Source organism: Hylobates moloch, unplaced genomic scaffold (genome assembly GCF_009828535.3).
Source record: "Hylobates moloch isolate HMO894 unplaced genomic scaffold, HMol_V3 SCAFFOLD_2, whole genome shotgun sequence".
Classification (NCBI taxonomy): Eukaryota; Metazoa; Chordata; class Mammalia; order Primates; family Hylobatidae; genus Hylobates; species Hylobates moloch.
Window position 1 is genome coordinate 24,675,643 of NW_026652277.1, and position 16,621 is coordinate 24,692,263.

General features: G+C 38.3%; 1 protein-coding gene across 4 annotated transcripts in view; it reads left to right on the forward strand.

The window, feature by feature from the left end:
* The window catches only part of LEF1 (lymphoid enhancer binding factor 1), a 119,815-nt gene that overhangs the window by 64,832 nt on the left and 38,362 nt on the right, over positions 1 to 16,621 (forward strand). For all 4 annotated transcript variants that reach the window (XM_032171309.2, XM_032171221.2, XM_032171399.2 and 1 more), the window contains exon 4: positions 13,943 to 14,075. In XM_032171309.2, coding sequence (XP_032027200.1) covers positions 13,943 to 14,075 — 133 coding nt within the window. The remainder of the gene's footprint in view (positions 1 to 13,942; positions 14,076 to 16,621) is intronic.

The window sequence follows — 16,621 nt, forward strand, 5'->3', positions numbered from 1 at the left end:
AGGAGGAAGGCGAAGGTTCCATAGTGATTCTTTGTTGTTTGGCTGCGTGTTTGCAGCTTGACAATTCTCACTCTTGCCTCTGAGGCCTAGTGGCCCACTCTAGGTCAACTTTTGAGACCCACATAGTGACAGGAGCTGCGTGCTCTTAGAGAACCAGAAAATGGGCTGCATCATGGTTTGGTGAAAGAAAACAGGATTGAGTTCTACTGCTTTTGGACTTTGCTGAGCTTTCTTGTCCTTCTCTGAAACATGGAATATTTATTAATACCTTTCTTGCAGGGTGATAGTGAGATCCAAATGAGATAAGGGTCATGGAGGCACTTTGTAAACTAATGTAAATGTGATGGTTTTCATTATTGTTTAATTCTAGCTTTCTCCCTCAAGACATCACCTTTTCGTTGGAGGAGCTCATTCATAGCTATACCACACTGCCAAAGATGTGTCTTCTTTGAAATAAAGTACTTACTGGAGACTTAGAATCCAGACCACTTGAATAAGACAGGACTCTTATTCCACATTTGCTGTATGTAAGACCCTAGCTCTGTAATCATACAAGGCATAGAACTTAGAACCACTGAACATCATCTCCCTGTATCAGCTGGAGTCTTTGGACTGACTTTATACAACTGACTCTAGGTGCCTCCCATCTCCTTCCCTTCTTCTGAAACTGAGAAATGCCACTTTCCTCATCACAGACTTGTCCAACTGAGTTTTTCTGTGAAGATTAATTTAGTGGTAGAGATTCAAGGCAGGTCAAAGGCACAGGAGTACAGAGTGGTGCCTTTGCTGAAGAAAGGGCATAGCCCTTTGTGGAATTTTGGCAGGATGACCCCATCTCATCTGTAGGTTGTAATGATTAGCACAACCTTACAGGTCCCTACGCTGAAAGAAATCAGGTTACTAATAATTTTTATGAGAATTGAAGTAATGTAATGACAGAATGCTCCTGCTCTGTGTCTTAAATCTGTTCTGTAAGCTTTATTGATGTTCTTCAAATTACCATTTATGTTCTTGCAGATTCCCAGTGCACGTTGCTATTAAACCAGTACCTACCATCAGCAATGTGGCATTGCTCCATTTTAAAACTGATTCTTAAAAATGTTCAGTAAATAAGTCCATCCTTTTTTTTTGTTTTTTTGTTTTTTGTTTTGTTTTGTTTTGTTTTGTTTGAGACTGGGTTTCACTCTTGTTGCCCAGGCTGGGGTGCAGTGGTGTGCTATCTTGGCTCACTTGCAACCTCTGCCTCACGGGTTCAAGTGATTCTCCTGCCTCAGCCTTCCAAGTAGCTGGGACTATAGGCGCATACTACCATACCCGCCTAATTTTGTCTTTTTAGCAGAGATGGGGTTTCTCCATGTTGGTCAGGCTGGTCTCAAACTCCTGACCTCAGGTGATCCACCCACCTCGGCTTCCATATGCAGTTCTTTCTTTTGCTTTCCTGACTTTTTTCCATAGCTGCTTTTAGCCATAGTGTCAGAACTACAAAATATTAGAGTGTTGAAATTCAAAATTTAGAACCCATGGGATCATGGGGTCACTGGAGCTGGAAAGGGCATTGGAGATAATCATTCCCATACTTTATCATTTGTTGATAGCAGGAATCCAGTGCTCACACTTTATCATTTCTTGATAGCAGGAATCCAATGCTCATGGGTCACAAACTGCAAGTTGTTGCACACAGGAACTTGCCTACCCACTCCTCTCACTTCTGTTTACCATTCTTGCTACATGCAAGAGTAGACTGTCTTGAGAATATTCTTCAGTAAGCCCTTAAATTATTTTTACTTCTTTACCCCTCTTCCCGAGATTCACAGTGGTTTTCAGAAATCCCTAAGCTGATTTTCATATTCTCTAGAAAGAATTTGTTTCTTGAGTGAACCTGCTGCAAAGACAAAAGTCTCTCTCATCTTTCTCTATTTTAATACTGTATTTAGCCCAATGTCAGCTTCTGTGCATTTGGCCTGGACAACTGGTCTCTGATATATTGCCTCATGTTGAAAGCTGCATTAATTATTCTTTAATGCACTTGTGAAATAGTCTCAATTATTTGCTTTTTTTGTGTAAAATTTGTGTCTTATGGATAACTTTCTAAAATAATCACATCAAGCATTTTACATTATGCCTTACATTAACGATTTCCTTGAGAAGTAAAAGGAAGAAAATACCTGTGAATCTTCTACAAATCTCTTCTCATTGCTGTGCAATAAAGTTCCTCCTTGTATCCAGTGACTCAAACCCAATGCTGTCTAGGCCCAAGGCAAGGAACCAGGCAGAGTAATTAGGGACAAATGCCTGCACATCCCTCCAGTGTTACAGGAAGTGGATCATGAAGCAGGTCACCCCAGACCATGTTAACTGATAATCTTTGAAATTTTTCATCTGAAATAGTTTCAGACAAAGATCAAGATTATGATCCTCTTGTTTGTCAAAAAGAAATAAAGAAAAGAGTTTTTCACCTAGTAATTTAGGAAGGGATTCAGTGTTTGCCAGTGGGGTGCTGTTATATGTGAAACAATTAGCTCAAGGGAGAGGGGACTTTTCACATGTGCCAATTTCCATGGTATAAATAATTGTACTGTGACCAATTTCAGGCTACCAACATGATAACAGGCTCTCAAAATTCCTGAAAATTTAGCCATCAGCTCTCTGAGCTAGAACTAGCCAGCTCCTGGACAACTGTAATTCAGGGTAATGTAGATTGCTCTCGGGAAAGATACATAGATTAGGCATTCAGTATCTGTCTTGAATTCTTCACGTTCCCCTAAAAGAGATGTAAATGAAAATAAACTTCAGGAGGAAAATTTTCTATTTTTAATACATGGAACAAAATGGAGTTTATCTTTGATTTTATATTCACAGAAGTGCCCTTTTTCACTAGCAGAGAATAGCTGTTGTCTTCGCTACTACAGTTTTCCATGGGTTATAGAATATTTCCTTTTTATAATTTATTAATATAATTGAAAGTCTTTTAAAAGGTCTTTAAATTTTGCTTCCTCTTTTTTGAAATAAATGTTTTCAGGGAAAATGTTCTCTTCTGGCTTGACTTATTTGAGAGCTTTAAGATGAAGCAAAGTTACATAGAACCCAGTTTATGGAATCTGCTTTCTTTCTCATTTAAGTTTTCAGACTCAATTCCAACTCATTTCAGGTTTTGTTTTTAAGTCTATAACAAAAGGTTATTTTTTTCTTGACTCATATAAATATATCCTGTGAATAGTGTTGTCTGCAGCAGCATTTTTCACTCAAGCTCTGCTTTTTCTTCCTAGATAATGTGCTATGATGTGAAATGGAAAAGATGGTTACCTGTCAAGGAATGAGTTCATCAGTAACTTGTAATGAATCTGAAAATGTGTATTAGGTATTTGTAAAAGTTATCTGAGTTGACTGGCAAGTTGAAGAAGTTACATATAACTGCTTCAAGACACACCATTTAATCATAAAAATCATTCTACCCTGCTTTTAGTAATTTTTTTTACACCATAAAATGAAAGGTTATAGTTCTGTACTAGTTGTCATATAAATATTTGGTTTTAAATATATTGACTTTAGCATTAGGAGAAATACCTAATGTAGATGGTAAGTTGATGGGTGCAGCAAACCACCATGGCACGTGTATACCTATGTAACAAACCTGCATGTTCTGCACATGCACCCCAGAATTTAAAGTATTTATATATATATATATATATGTATATATATACACACACACACACATATATATACACATATAGACACACATATACACATATATACACACATACATATACACACACACATATATATATATGTACACATACATGTGTATAGACTTGACTGTCAGTATGGGATATTGAAATGCAATGTTAAATTACCAGCTCTGCCACTTACCTTCTCTGATTTTCAGTTTTTTTACCCATAAGAGTTCTTTTCCATACAAGGAACCTTTGTTTTAAACACGCCAATTTTTTTGTTTAAGTCAAATTGGAGTACAAGACGGAAAGGGGGCAGTCCCACCTACAAATTTTTAAACTGTAAGCAGAACTCCTGATAGAAATATAGTGCAGATCACAAATGCAAGTCATATATGTAATTTTATGTTTTCTTAAGCTACATCAAAAGGTAAAGACAGGTAAAATTAATTTTAGTAATAAATTTATTGAACATAATATGTCAAAAATGTTATTTGAGCATGTAATCAGTATAAACATACTGAGATCATTTACATTCTTTTCACACAAAGTATTTGAATTCTAGTATGTATTTTACACTTATGGCATGTCTCAACTTGGACTAGCCACCTTTCAAGGGCTCGACCTAATGCTTAATGGCTACCATATTGGACAGCACAACTCTACAACGCTATAGAATAGCTTTAATGCTGATCTTACAGTATAAATATCAAATTTACATGTTCATAGAAAATGATTTGAGTTTTCCAATAACTTTACCTCCCAATTATTCATACTTTTAGTCCCAATCTTACTGATAGTAGCTGAACCCAAATAACTTGTATTTTCCCCATTTGATTTCAAAAGGGTCTTCAGAAGTTCTGTAGAAAAATGAGGACCCCTGTAGACATAAATGTTATCTTTTCACTTATTAAAACACCCAATTTTAAGCAGAGAATACTGTATACATATGGCACTTATTAAAATCAGAGAAGGCTCGGTGGGACAGAATTATACACATAAGCATTTCTGTTACTGTTCTGTAAATCCTTCACACCTGATCTTAAAGAATCAGTTTTACTTAAATTAAAATAAGGCAAAAGCTTTTCATAGAAACTTAAGTGTGAAAGCCCCCGCTTTGAACATGAAATAATTAGATTTAAGTCTGTTGGCTTCGCCTATGGAATTTTGCACCCTCCATTTGCAGTCTGAACATATAAACAGATCATCTGCACTTCGTATCTGGGTAGCTGTGGGACTTCTCTGACCTTGACCTTGGGCAGACTGTAGCTTGCCAACCCTGCCACAGGAGATCTAGAGTCCATTTCTCAGGTGCAACCATTCATTGTTTCCTGCTGGACATTCTGAGTGCCAAGGAGAGCTCTTCCACCCTCTAAACTGGGTAATAGAGAGAGGTGTGGCTGTGGTGGCAGTGGGAAGTCCCTCCCTCTGAATATGCCATCCCTGGGCAGTGGAGGCAGAGAGCCTTTTCAACCAACGTGTCCCCAGACCAGCACCAGAAAACCTTGTTGAGTCTATTCAGGATTGATGGCTGATGAGGTTCTGAGGAAATCTTTCTGGAATTTTTCTCCACTGAACCAGGCTGCCCCAAACAGTGCCCTCCCTCTCTAGTTCTGGAGTCCCTGGGGTTGCGTCATGTTGCCTCCGGTCTGAGCTTTCTGGATGGTATACAGAGAAAGCTTTTGCTCCTGACTTCTCACTCACTTTAATTGATTTGTTTACCTTCCATTATTTTCCACTGACCGGCACAAATACTACTTTCATCAAGCTGACTCCACTTCAGCTTATTAATCATAATAAGTTATTATGCAGTGATTGGATTAGTAAAATACTTCTCTCAGAATCAGGCAGCAGATATTAAAAAATTTCTAGGTTTTAATCATTATGGGTACATAATAGGTATGTATATTTATGGGGTACATGTAATGTTTTGCTGTAGGCATACAAGGGGTAGTAATCACGTCCGGGTGATTGGGGTATCCATCTCCCCTATCATTTCATTGTGTTAGGAACATTCCAATTCCACTCTTTTAGTTATTTTAAAACTTACGATAAATTATTGTTGACTATAGTCACCCTGTTGTGCTAGTTATCAAAACTAGATCTTATCCTAACTATATTTTTACACTCATTAACCATCCCCACTCCCCCAACCCCCATTCCAAGCTGCTAGTAACCATCATTCTACTCTGTATCTCTGTGAGTTCAATTGTTTTAATTTTTAGCTCTCACAAATGAGTGAGAATGTGGTTATTTGTTTTTCTGTGCCTGGCTTATTTCACATAACATAATGTCATCCAGTTCCATCCATGTTTTTGCAAATGCAAAGATGTCACTCTGTTTTGTGGCTGAGTAATATTTCATTGGGTATATACCACATTTTCTCTATCCATTCATCCATTAATGGACACTAAGGTTGATTCCAAATCTTAGTTATTGTGAATAGTGCTTCAGTAAATATGGGAATGCAGATAGCTCTTTAATATACTGATTGCCTTTCTTTTGAGTATACCCAGCAGTGGGATTGCTAGATAATAAGGTGGTACTATTTTTAGTTTTTTGAGGCAACTCCACACTGTTCTCCATAGTTGTCATATTAATTTACACTTCCACCAGCAGTGTGCAAAGGTTCCCTTTTCTTTATACCCGTGCCACCATTCGTTATTACCTGTCCTTTGGATAAAAACCATTTTAACTGGGGTGAGATGATGTCACATGGTAGCTTTGATTTGCATTTCTCTGATGATTAATGATGTTGAGCACCTTTTCATATACCTGTTTGCCATTCTTGTGTCTTCTTTTGAGAAATGTCTATTCAGACCATTTGCCCATTTTACAAAGGGATTATTTCACTTTTTCCTATTGAGTTGTGTGAGCTCCTTATATATTCTAGTTATTAATCCCTTGTCAGATGGGTAGTTTGCAAATATTTTTCCCCAGGCTGTAGGTTGTCTCTTCACATCGTTGACTATTTCCTTTGCTCTCCAGAAGATTTTTAACTTAACGTGATCCCATTTGTCCATTTGCTTTGGTAAGGCAGCAGCTTTAAATCTAGGGATCATGGGCCACTTCTTTCTCTGTCCTCCCCTGTGCATACTGCAACTCCTCTGCCCCAACCCATTGATGCGTGATTGTATTTGTGTATAAAAACATTTATACACAGCTTTCATCTTATTTTTCATGTCCGTGATCCCGAAAAGATAAACCATTGGATTCTCGCTCTGCCCCATGTCCTTCCACTGCAAAGTTTTCCATACCCCATAGAATCCCTGCACCACTATAGCTAGTGGTCCAGGCAGGCAGCTGCTGCTGCTGCTCCTCCTCCTGCTTCTCCTTCACCTCCTCTTCCTCTTGCCTCCTTAGAATCTGGTGAGAATCTGGTGGTCCTTTCTTTTACTTATGCCCCATCCCTCTATTTGACCTCTGAATTAACCACTGTAATGCCTTATTTGTACTATTTTACCACTAAGTAGTACAAGTAAGTAAGTTGCAAATGTTTTAGTTTTTTTTTTTTTTGGCTCATTTATCTTGAATGACTCCAGTTCCTTCTCTTAATTTTCAAAGTATTTTCTTCAACATGAAAAATGTACTTAGATGATTAGGGGTATGATGAGGGTGTTGTGAAATCAATCAAATAATAGGATGTTGCAACTTTACATAATTAGATGTCATTTTTCCTTTACCCTGATCTTTCCTCAGCCTCTAACCTTAACCCCAGTCCGTCTATTTACAGACTCCAGTTACTGAAAACAATGGGTCTCCTTTTGGCTCCCAGAATGAATTATTCTCAGAGCCTTGTTTCCTTCTTGATAAAACAGAAATCTTAACACCTAACTTAGGTGTGGCTTTAGGATTAAATGACTTAATGTTTGGAATTCATCACCTTACAGAGAACTTGGAGAATAGTGAGTTTTCCATGCTTTTTAAAAGGGAGCCCTTCCAACGTTCTGTTGTAGTCTGATTGCCTCTGGTGACATCAGTTTTCTCCAAGTGGTCCACCGTTCCTGTCTAGATGCTTCATTACAGTTGAGCCCACAGCAGGCCACATTCACTTGGTTGAGGGGTAGTTTGGAACAGAGATGGAGAGAGGAGCTGAGCACCAAACAGTGTGGGGCAGGAAGAGCAGGGACTTTGGTATCAAACAAATGCTGGCACAGATCCTCCCTCCACTAATTATTACTTAGCTCTGTGTTCAAAAAGACTCAGCCTTCTCATCTATAAATATGGGGGTAATAATACCCACTTACATGGATGAGTGCCAGAGTATATAAAAGCACTACTGTAATGACTGGTACTTACTAACTGTGCAACTCATGTTAATTCCTTTCCCTGTGATATGTTCCTTCCCCTCTTAAGGAAACATTTCAGTTGTCTGATGATGGTGCAGGTCTCTAGACCATCCCTTTCCCTCCAGAGTTGGGCTCATGGACCATTTGAATCTTAAGATCCTGGGGCCTCGTTCTTATCTGAAAAATGCAGCTGCATCACCACCAGTAGGGGGTCTTACATTTGAAAGCCACATCAGACCTGAAGCAGGTGTTTGGCTTTGGTGGATCTTAGGAAATATTTCCAGTACCTTATTTCTGAGGTCTAGATGCAAGAATCAATGTATCCTTTTGGAGTAAATCTGCCTCTCTTTCTGGGAAGGCTTGAGAAGCTCAGATTCTCAGAAAAGGAGGGAAAGGCGCAACATGAAGTTACATGGCTTTATCTCACGAGTACCAGACTTCTGAAGTGTTCAATGAAAAGCAAAAATGCCACCATAACAATCAAGGCCAGATGAAATTCCTCATCTCAATAAGTTGATGAAGTGTTAAAATTCCCCTGGATTCAGTTATTACCAGAAGATTATTGATTAAATGCACAGCCAGTTGAAACTCGAGATCTTTATGCACAGCCAGATCCCGCACTTTGGGTTTAGTTTAGTTAGAACCTGGAGATGTGGAAAATGAGGACTAGCTACCAGGCCAGCAGGTTTCTCCCCCAGTTACTCCTCTATCCAGGAGGCCCCAGGCCTTAGCCAGTAGGGAGTTGAACCACCTTTTTAGTTCTTCCCAGAACCACATCCTCTGAGGCTAACAGCTTTCATGACACCTTCAATTCCTGCCAGCGGTGAGTGGGTCATTTCTGGGAATGCTGCTTTGGGGGTGGCTCTCAGGATCCCTAAGTGGCACCCACTTGGTGTCCACAGGAGGTATGGGTTTTATTGGCTGTGATGCCAAAGAGGTCCTTACCTGCAGGGACCAGCCTGAGTGGCAGCCAACCAAGCTTCCTTGGAATGTTTTCCAGTCCTGGAGAGAAAGGCTGCAGTTGAGTCTCCGTAACTCTACCCACTTCTGAGGTGCTTCTTTGTCTCAAGTGCTTCCTGTGCCTGGGACAGAGACCACACAGCCATTTCATAGATGTCACATGCTGTCAGGTGTGGCCCAGATAGTCACCTCAGCGTCCAAGATTTTATGAACTTGGCTTTCAGGAAGGCCACATGATGTACAGGTAATGAGCTTGACCTCTAGAGCCAGACTTCTGCATTTGAATCCTGGCTTGGCTGCTTGCTAGGGCACATACCCTTCAAGAATATTTTCTTCTCCATACCTGTTTCCTCATCTGTAAAACGGGGATAATAATAGTACCTGCCTCAAAGCTGTTGTGAGGATAAAGTGCTTAGCACACAGTAAGCAGTTGGTAAGTGTTAATTGCTGTAATTACTATGTATTATGTGGGTAGGTTGGCCTGATGGTGATTTGCAAATTTAAGAAAGGGTTTCAAGCTTCTCCCTAAACAGCCATCCTTGATATTTTCTCCCTTTTCTTTCTTTTTTTTAAGTATCTACTCTTTTTATCTTTTCCTTTGCTCACCCACCAATCACCTGCCTGAGATGAAAGAATGTGCAGTTGGAATCAGAAACCAAGGGTTTTGGCCTAACTCTTACTGCCTTGTGAGCTTAAACAAGTCACTGAACTTCTGAGCAGAAGTGGAGAATTTGGGGTGACTTAGGGCTGCCAGGTATCTCGTAAAGCTGGAGTAACTGTGCATCCTGTTACCCTGGGATAATGAAACAGGGCACACATTGGGACTAGCTGGTGATTCTCAACTGGAAGCTAAGACTTACCTATTCTATCTGTGAATCAAAGAGCAGGTGATTTTTACCTTTTCTCCCTCCTTCTCTCCCTTACAGGAAGATGTGTAGTAGGAAAAGCACCCGAGTAGGAATCAGGAGACTTGGGTTCTATTAAGTGAGGTACTTACTATGTGTACAGTACCCAGCACAGAGTAAGAGCCAAAAGGATCGAATTTCTGTACTGCTTGATTCCACTGTATTGGGCAGCCCAGGGGGTTCATTCCCATTGTACTCAAAATGCCCCGGTGTTACTGGAGATGTGTAGTGAGCAGGGCTGTACTATTTTATACAGTAGTCCTGGCTTGACCCACCCCATTCCCTGGTGACCTCTGTTTCTCAGCTTCCAGTGTGTAAAATTAAAATAAGGAGCTAAAATAAGCTACTAAATGTACTTTAGGTTTCTTAGAGCTTAAACATAATACAAAGGCATATACTTAGATACACACTTTCTCCTATCACCAGGTTCATTTTCGTCATAGTACTTGATGCTGCCTTTTCAGATTTTGCTTGTCTTTTTTTTTTTTTTTTTTTTTACATATTCGTTGTTTCCAATACCCACCCCTTGCTGCTTGACCCCCCTTCCAGAGCCCCAGAAAGTAAGCTGCGTGAATTAGAGACCTTATCTGTGTGTTGGTCATTGGTGCTAGAAACAGTTTAGGTGCTTAATAAATACACACACATGCACACGGGCATGTATAACTCTGCATGTAATGTAGCCACTTAATTTGTCTACAAACACTTAGTTGGTTGATTATTCTTCCCCTTACCTACTCCCCACAAGAAAATATATACCACATTTTATTAGGAAATTAAATGAATGGAATTAAGAATGGTTATACTGGCTGTCTTAAAACTTAACCAAAGTAGCAGTGCCGGGGTTCTCACTTTGTGTGTGCACATAGTGTCAAGGGGCAGTAACTCGTGAAATCAGAGGAAGCCCGCAGATTTTTGGGCTGAGGACTCTTGACCATGATGATGATGTGCCACATATCTGCAGTGTAAGTTGGAATCCACTTTTTTCTGTTTATATACGTAATGGAGATGGTTGGCAGGAAGCAAACCATAACCCTTGGAATTCTGCTCACACATGCTATTGAAATTTCATATTACTTTTATTATTTGGCCACAAAAATGGACATAATCCTTGTTGGCTTTAACACACCTACTAGTACTGCTTTCGCTATCCATCTTGCAAAATATAAGACAAGGCCAGGCTTAAATTAAAATCCTCGGCTTCTTATCTCTTTCCCACAGGAAAGCAAATCTGTGTTGAAAACCGTAAAATTAAGAGGAGAGCAAGGATAGCATAATTTAGCAAAAATTCATGGCACCAGATTCTGAGCTATATGACTGGAGGGATAGGTCAGACATTAAGAAGATGCTGCCTGCTAATGCAAGTTCCTTAAGGTGGTGCTCTGGTAAAAAAGAATATATCCAGAAGATTTCCACAGTGTTTACTCTTTATAAGTACCCTAAGAAAATATCTTTGTAGATTGTTTGGCAATTATGCTTATTTATGAGACTTTTAAAATGAAACTGAAAGCCATTATTCTAAAGTACATTTGAAATCTATTCATTTTAACATTAGGGTGTTGAGATTTGTGTTTCCATTTTAAAAAGAGTTCGTAATAACCTCTTCCTATCCTCACATCTACCCACCCCCACTTCTAGCATTCTAAATTCCATGTATTTAAGAAGCTTATTCTGTTATTTGGAAAACTGCATCATTAACACTTGAAAAGCATTAAAAGATTTGTTTAACCTTTTACACATTTATATGCATAAATGTTTGTGCTGAGGTGTGTAGAGAAAAATTGTGTGGCTTTGATAATGGCACTCTATTTAATATATGCCAAGAGCTATATGAGCTATGCAAGTTTTGCCATTAAAGAAGAGCTGATAATTATAAAATAGGGAACATCTTGTATGGAAATTATATCATTTTCCAAAAAGTGTGATTTTTTTCGTTTGCTTTTTTTCCCCCTGTAAGTTTCTTTTGGATGGAGGTTGTAATGATAGGGTATAGGAAGAATTACTAGGGTAATTATTTCTAATTTTTCTGAGGGGAGTCCTCATTGGAGCCACATATTTTTATGCCTAATTTGTAAAAAATATTAAGTTCAAAATTAGTGTATGTCATAGGTAAAGCCACCATACACAAGTGTGTTTTGGGGGCCTTCTTAACCATTCAGATATGGACTTACATTTTAAGCACTTCACATTGTGCAGCTTTAGGCACTTCCTCAAATTTTTAAAAAATATGAATATTTGCTTCAGGAGAAAACTGACTTCACATGCATTTTAGTCAGTAATATAGTAAGATCTTACTAATTCAAACTAATTATGATGAAGACATGTCTGAACTAGTGAATTGAGCATAATGATGTGCTCAATTTCTCTTAAATTCATGTTACCCATTACTATAGTGTTTTTAAGTAGAGATTTTCCTGCAACTGCTTTAATTATTAGATTAGTTTAAAATCAGAAACAAACACCTTTAACAGGTATATAATTGTGTTGAGTCCCTTCTTCTTTGGTGAAGGGGTTATTGAGTCTCTTTAAAATGATCCCCCTAGAGAAGTTGTTAATGGGGATAAACATACAGTTAGATAGAAGAAGTAAGTTGTAGTATGTACAGTAGAGAAATTGTAGCTAACAATAGATTATTTAATAGCTAGAAGGGAAGAATTTTAACGTTCACAACACAAAGGAAAGATAATGTTTGAGGTGATGGATATCCCAGTTATCCTAATTTGATCATTCTACCTTTTATACAGGTATCAGAATATCACATATACCACAAAATTTCTACAGCTATGCCATATCAATAAAAAATAAATAATAAATAAATAAGTGATTTTACCAATTAGGTTAAACCTACTTAAGTCTTCTTTGTATTTTTTAATTACTTAGTAAGCACTTTTGGGTTGGGGGGAAACAACCTTTGTAACCAAAGTAATCACAGGTTTCAAATTGATGAAGTCCAATTAGATAACTTGAATTAAAAAGTGTGACTGTTGACTTCCAAATTAAATAATAAAATGTTTGTAAACAAGTATAAGACATATAAAGTGTGTTAAAATATACAATTTTAACAATTAAAAATATTATTAAAGCAGTATTTCAGCTGGTCACGGTGGCTCATGCCTGTAATCCCAGCACTTCGGGAGGCCAAAGTGGGCGGATCACAAAGTCGGGAGTTCAAAACCAGCCTGGCCAACATAGTGAAACCCTGTCTTTACTAAAAATACAAAAAAAATTAGCTGAGTGTGGTGGCGGGTGCTTGTAGTCCCAGCTACTTGGGAGGCTGAGGCAGGAGAATCACTTGAACCCGGAAGGTGGAGGTTGCAGTGAGCCAAGATCGCACCACTGCACTCCAGCCTGGGCGACACAGTGAAACTCCATCTCAAAAAAAAAAAAAAAAAAAAAAAAAGGCAGTGTTTCATATTATGCAGTTCAACTCAAGGTTGGAAATTACTTTTTATCAATTAATATTTATGGAAACTAGAGAAGCAGAAGATGAACTGAAGAGGGCCAAAGCATAATGGCTAGTCATCTTTGATTGACAAAGCTATAAAACTTGAAAGAATGGTGTAACATGGTTCTTAAAGATGTACAACCATATAATTATGAACTCTATAAGCTGAGGGGATATCAGTATAGGAAATTTATATTTATTGGGTTTAAAAATTTATCCTTCGAATTGGCAATATTTATTCATTTATTTGCTCATTGGACAGTTTTTTACTTTTTGTGCCAGACATATGTAATGAATACAAATGTAAAACATTCATAAATTTTGCTTTAATTCACTCTTTATTGACTTAACCTGAGGAAATAATCTAAAAGTGTAAATATATATGTACAGAAATTCATGCCATCTGGAAGAGTAGTGATCAACCTAAATCTCTGAAGAGGCACTGGTGAAATAACTGATAACTCATGAATATCAGTGACATATTCATATATTTGAGAAGTATTTACCATGGAAAAATTCAGAAAAATTCTAAAAGAGACATTTCCACTTGTCCAGGTCTGAAGGTGATTCTTGGGTTATGTCGATGACTGGTTACTGCTGCTGTGTGAGTTTTTTTCTTTGGGAGAAAAGACGAGCTGGGCATCCATATTAACTATTGAACTTGTGGTTACTTTGCAGTCAAATAAAGTGCCCGTGGTGCAGCCATCCCATGCGGTCCATCCTCTCACCCCCCTCATCACTTACAGTGACGAGCACTTTTCTCCAGGATCACACCCGTCACACATCCCATCAGATGTCAACTCCAAACAAGGTGAGAGTCCCTGTCTTTTCAGGCCTTTTTTTTTGCCAAATGAAGAGCCAAGCCTCATCAGCCTGAGTGACCCTCCAGATGCCGGTGCTCCATGTCACTGGGTAGATCAGAATATGTTTTTACAAGACAAGAGTAATTCATTTGATAGCAATTCTTTGGAAACACACAAGAACCTGTTACATCTATTATGCATTATTAAAAAGCAGAAGAAAAGCATAGCAGGGCCACTAGTGACAGCTCTGAAAATATTTCATTCACAATGTAAACCAATAGATTGTGCAAATATACTAAAAATTCAGTACTCTACAATATTCATTTATTTCAGCATGTACAAGATGTTGATGCTGGTAATTTTAAAATAGGAATGGGGAAAGTAGGAGATTTTTACTTCAGATGTTATTCTTTTGAATCTCTTTTGGTTATTCCATTATATCCCTATGGTGCTTCATCTTTTGTTATTTACCAGCACTAGGTTACATATTCTAAATAGTCATTGATGTATAAAACCTCTATTTAAAGTCCAAGAATCATGAATCTTATTTTATGCCTCTGCATTAATATTTGCTTCTACTTTGTTTATAGAAAAAATATACAAGAGGTCTGAAAAATTAAAACATCCTGTTTCTGCCCGATGTGTACGGGTACGAGTTGGGAGTAGGACAGAGAGCTCTGGTGTACCAAGCCTTCTGGTCCCATCACTCAGGGCGAACCTCAAGGGTGGATTTGCTCTCAGGGTGGTTCGTTCCTCTTTGCATGCGCATGCACACTTGGACTTCAACAGGGTCTTTGAAAGTTCAAAATAAAATATTTAAAAAAATGTGAAGGCAGAGGACGTAAAGGGGTAAAATTTGCCACTGCCTACATTTTACCCTTTTGTCCATCCCTTTCTGGGACTTACAGTAGACAACAAAATTTAATGGCTGTGTGAAAAAGAGTGGCATAGAGGCTGGGTGTTCTTTCTACTACTGGTGAACACTTCTAGATTAAATACTTAAAGCTTTCATTTCCCTTCCTTGTTAAAACAGAATGCTTATTTGAAGACTTAGTTACTAGTGCACCAGACTTGAGTAGAGTCTGAGTACTCTGACAAGGTGAGAGTCACTTATGCAGACATTTCCAGGTTTGCTTCTGTTTTTTATCCTCAGTCCTTTCTCCACCCTGCTTCCTTTATTCAAGAGCCTCCAAAAAATTAGGAATGTCCAAGAGTCAGGTCTATGGCTGTATAGTGAGAAAGGGAATTAAGATAGGGGTCTCAGGAAGCAGGCTGAGTTTGAGAGGGAGGACCAGTCTTGGTCGTGGTGAATTTGAAGTGTCTGTGAGATACCCAAGGGGAGACAGGAGATAGGCCACTGAAATGTGTGGGTCACAATCTCAGACCAGCATCCGAGCGGAGGTGCACATCTGGGAACCTATTTAGTTGTTGATTATTTCTTTATTTAACAATTAAATAGTGCTTACCCTGTCCTAGGTCCTGTATGAAACTCTTTGAAACATTAACTTTTTAAAAAGAATAAGAAATCAATCATAGTTCAGTAGTTTTCTCTCTCAAGAATAATAGGACAGTTCAACTTTTTTAAAGAGTTAAGTTTATAACTGGCTCTCAATTACGCTGATAGTTTCTCTTCTGTTTCCATTTCTTACTGCCACCCTACCTTGTTTTGCATAATTGTTAAGTTATATCATTGCTTCTCAAACTTTTTTTTTTTTTTTAAACTCTCCAAAACTACAGAGAAGGGACTAATGGTCATCACCAGAAGTTGTCTGCTTGCGGTTTCTTTGGTCTTTATTTTGTTCTAAAGATCGGTGTGATTTTTGTATTCTGGTCCATACACTATTTGTGCTTGTTTTAATATAAAGATCCTGTTTTATCCCAGGCCTTGTGTTCCTTATCATCATGTACTTCTGGAGATACATAAACTCCAATTTGAAAAAAGCACTCACTTGGATGATACTGAGTTTGTGTCATTCCAGTTGGGCACTTTTGTTGCAAAGAAAATAAGCTTACTAGATCTCTTGCTTTTAATTCTTTTTCTCTCCTGCCTTTTGGGGTATATCATGAGCTCAGCTGGTTAGCGCACGATGCTACTGAGGCCAGAGCTGCTGGTTTCAAAGATCCTAATAGACTAGTTAGCTGTATCTTCCCCAAACCCCTCCACCTCAGCCAGAAAAAAGCAACCGAAGAATATCATATTCACACTTTAACCCTAGATAGAACTGTTCCGTAAATATAAAATGTTTGCCAGCAGAGCTCATTCTCATTTGTGGAAAAACAACTCCAGGTTAATTTCCTATTAGGGAGCACATTAGTTTTCACGTGTGTGTGTGTGTGTGTGTGTAAGGGAAAGTACATTAATGCCAATTTTCTCATTATGTGTCTGGTAAAAATATCAAAAGGACAGTGCTTTTAGGAAATCCTAGGTTTATATGTCTGTTTTCATCTATGTGTTACCCATTTGATCCTTACAAATGACAACAAATACTTATACTTTTGCACCAGGCATTTTTCCGTAGTGCATATATTAATGCATTTATTCTTCACAACAATC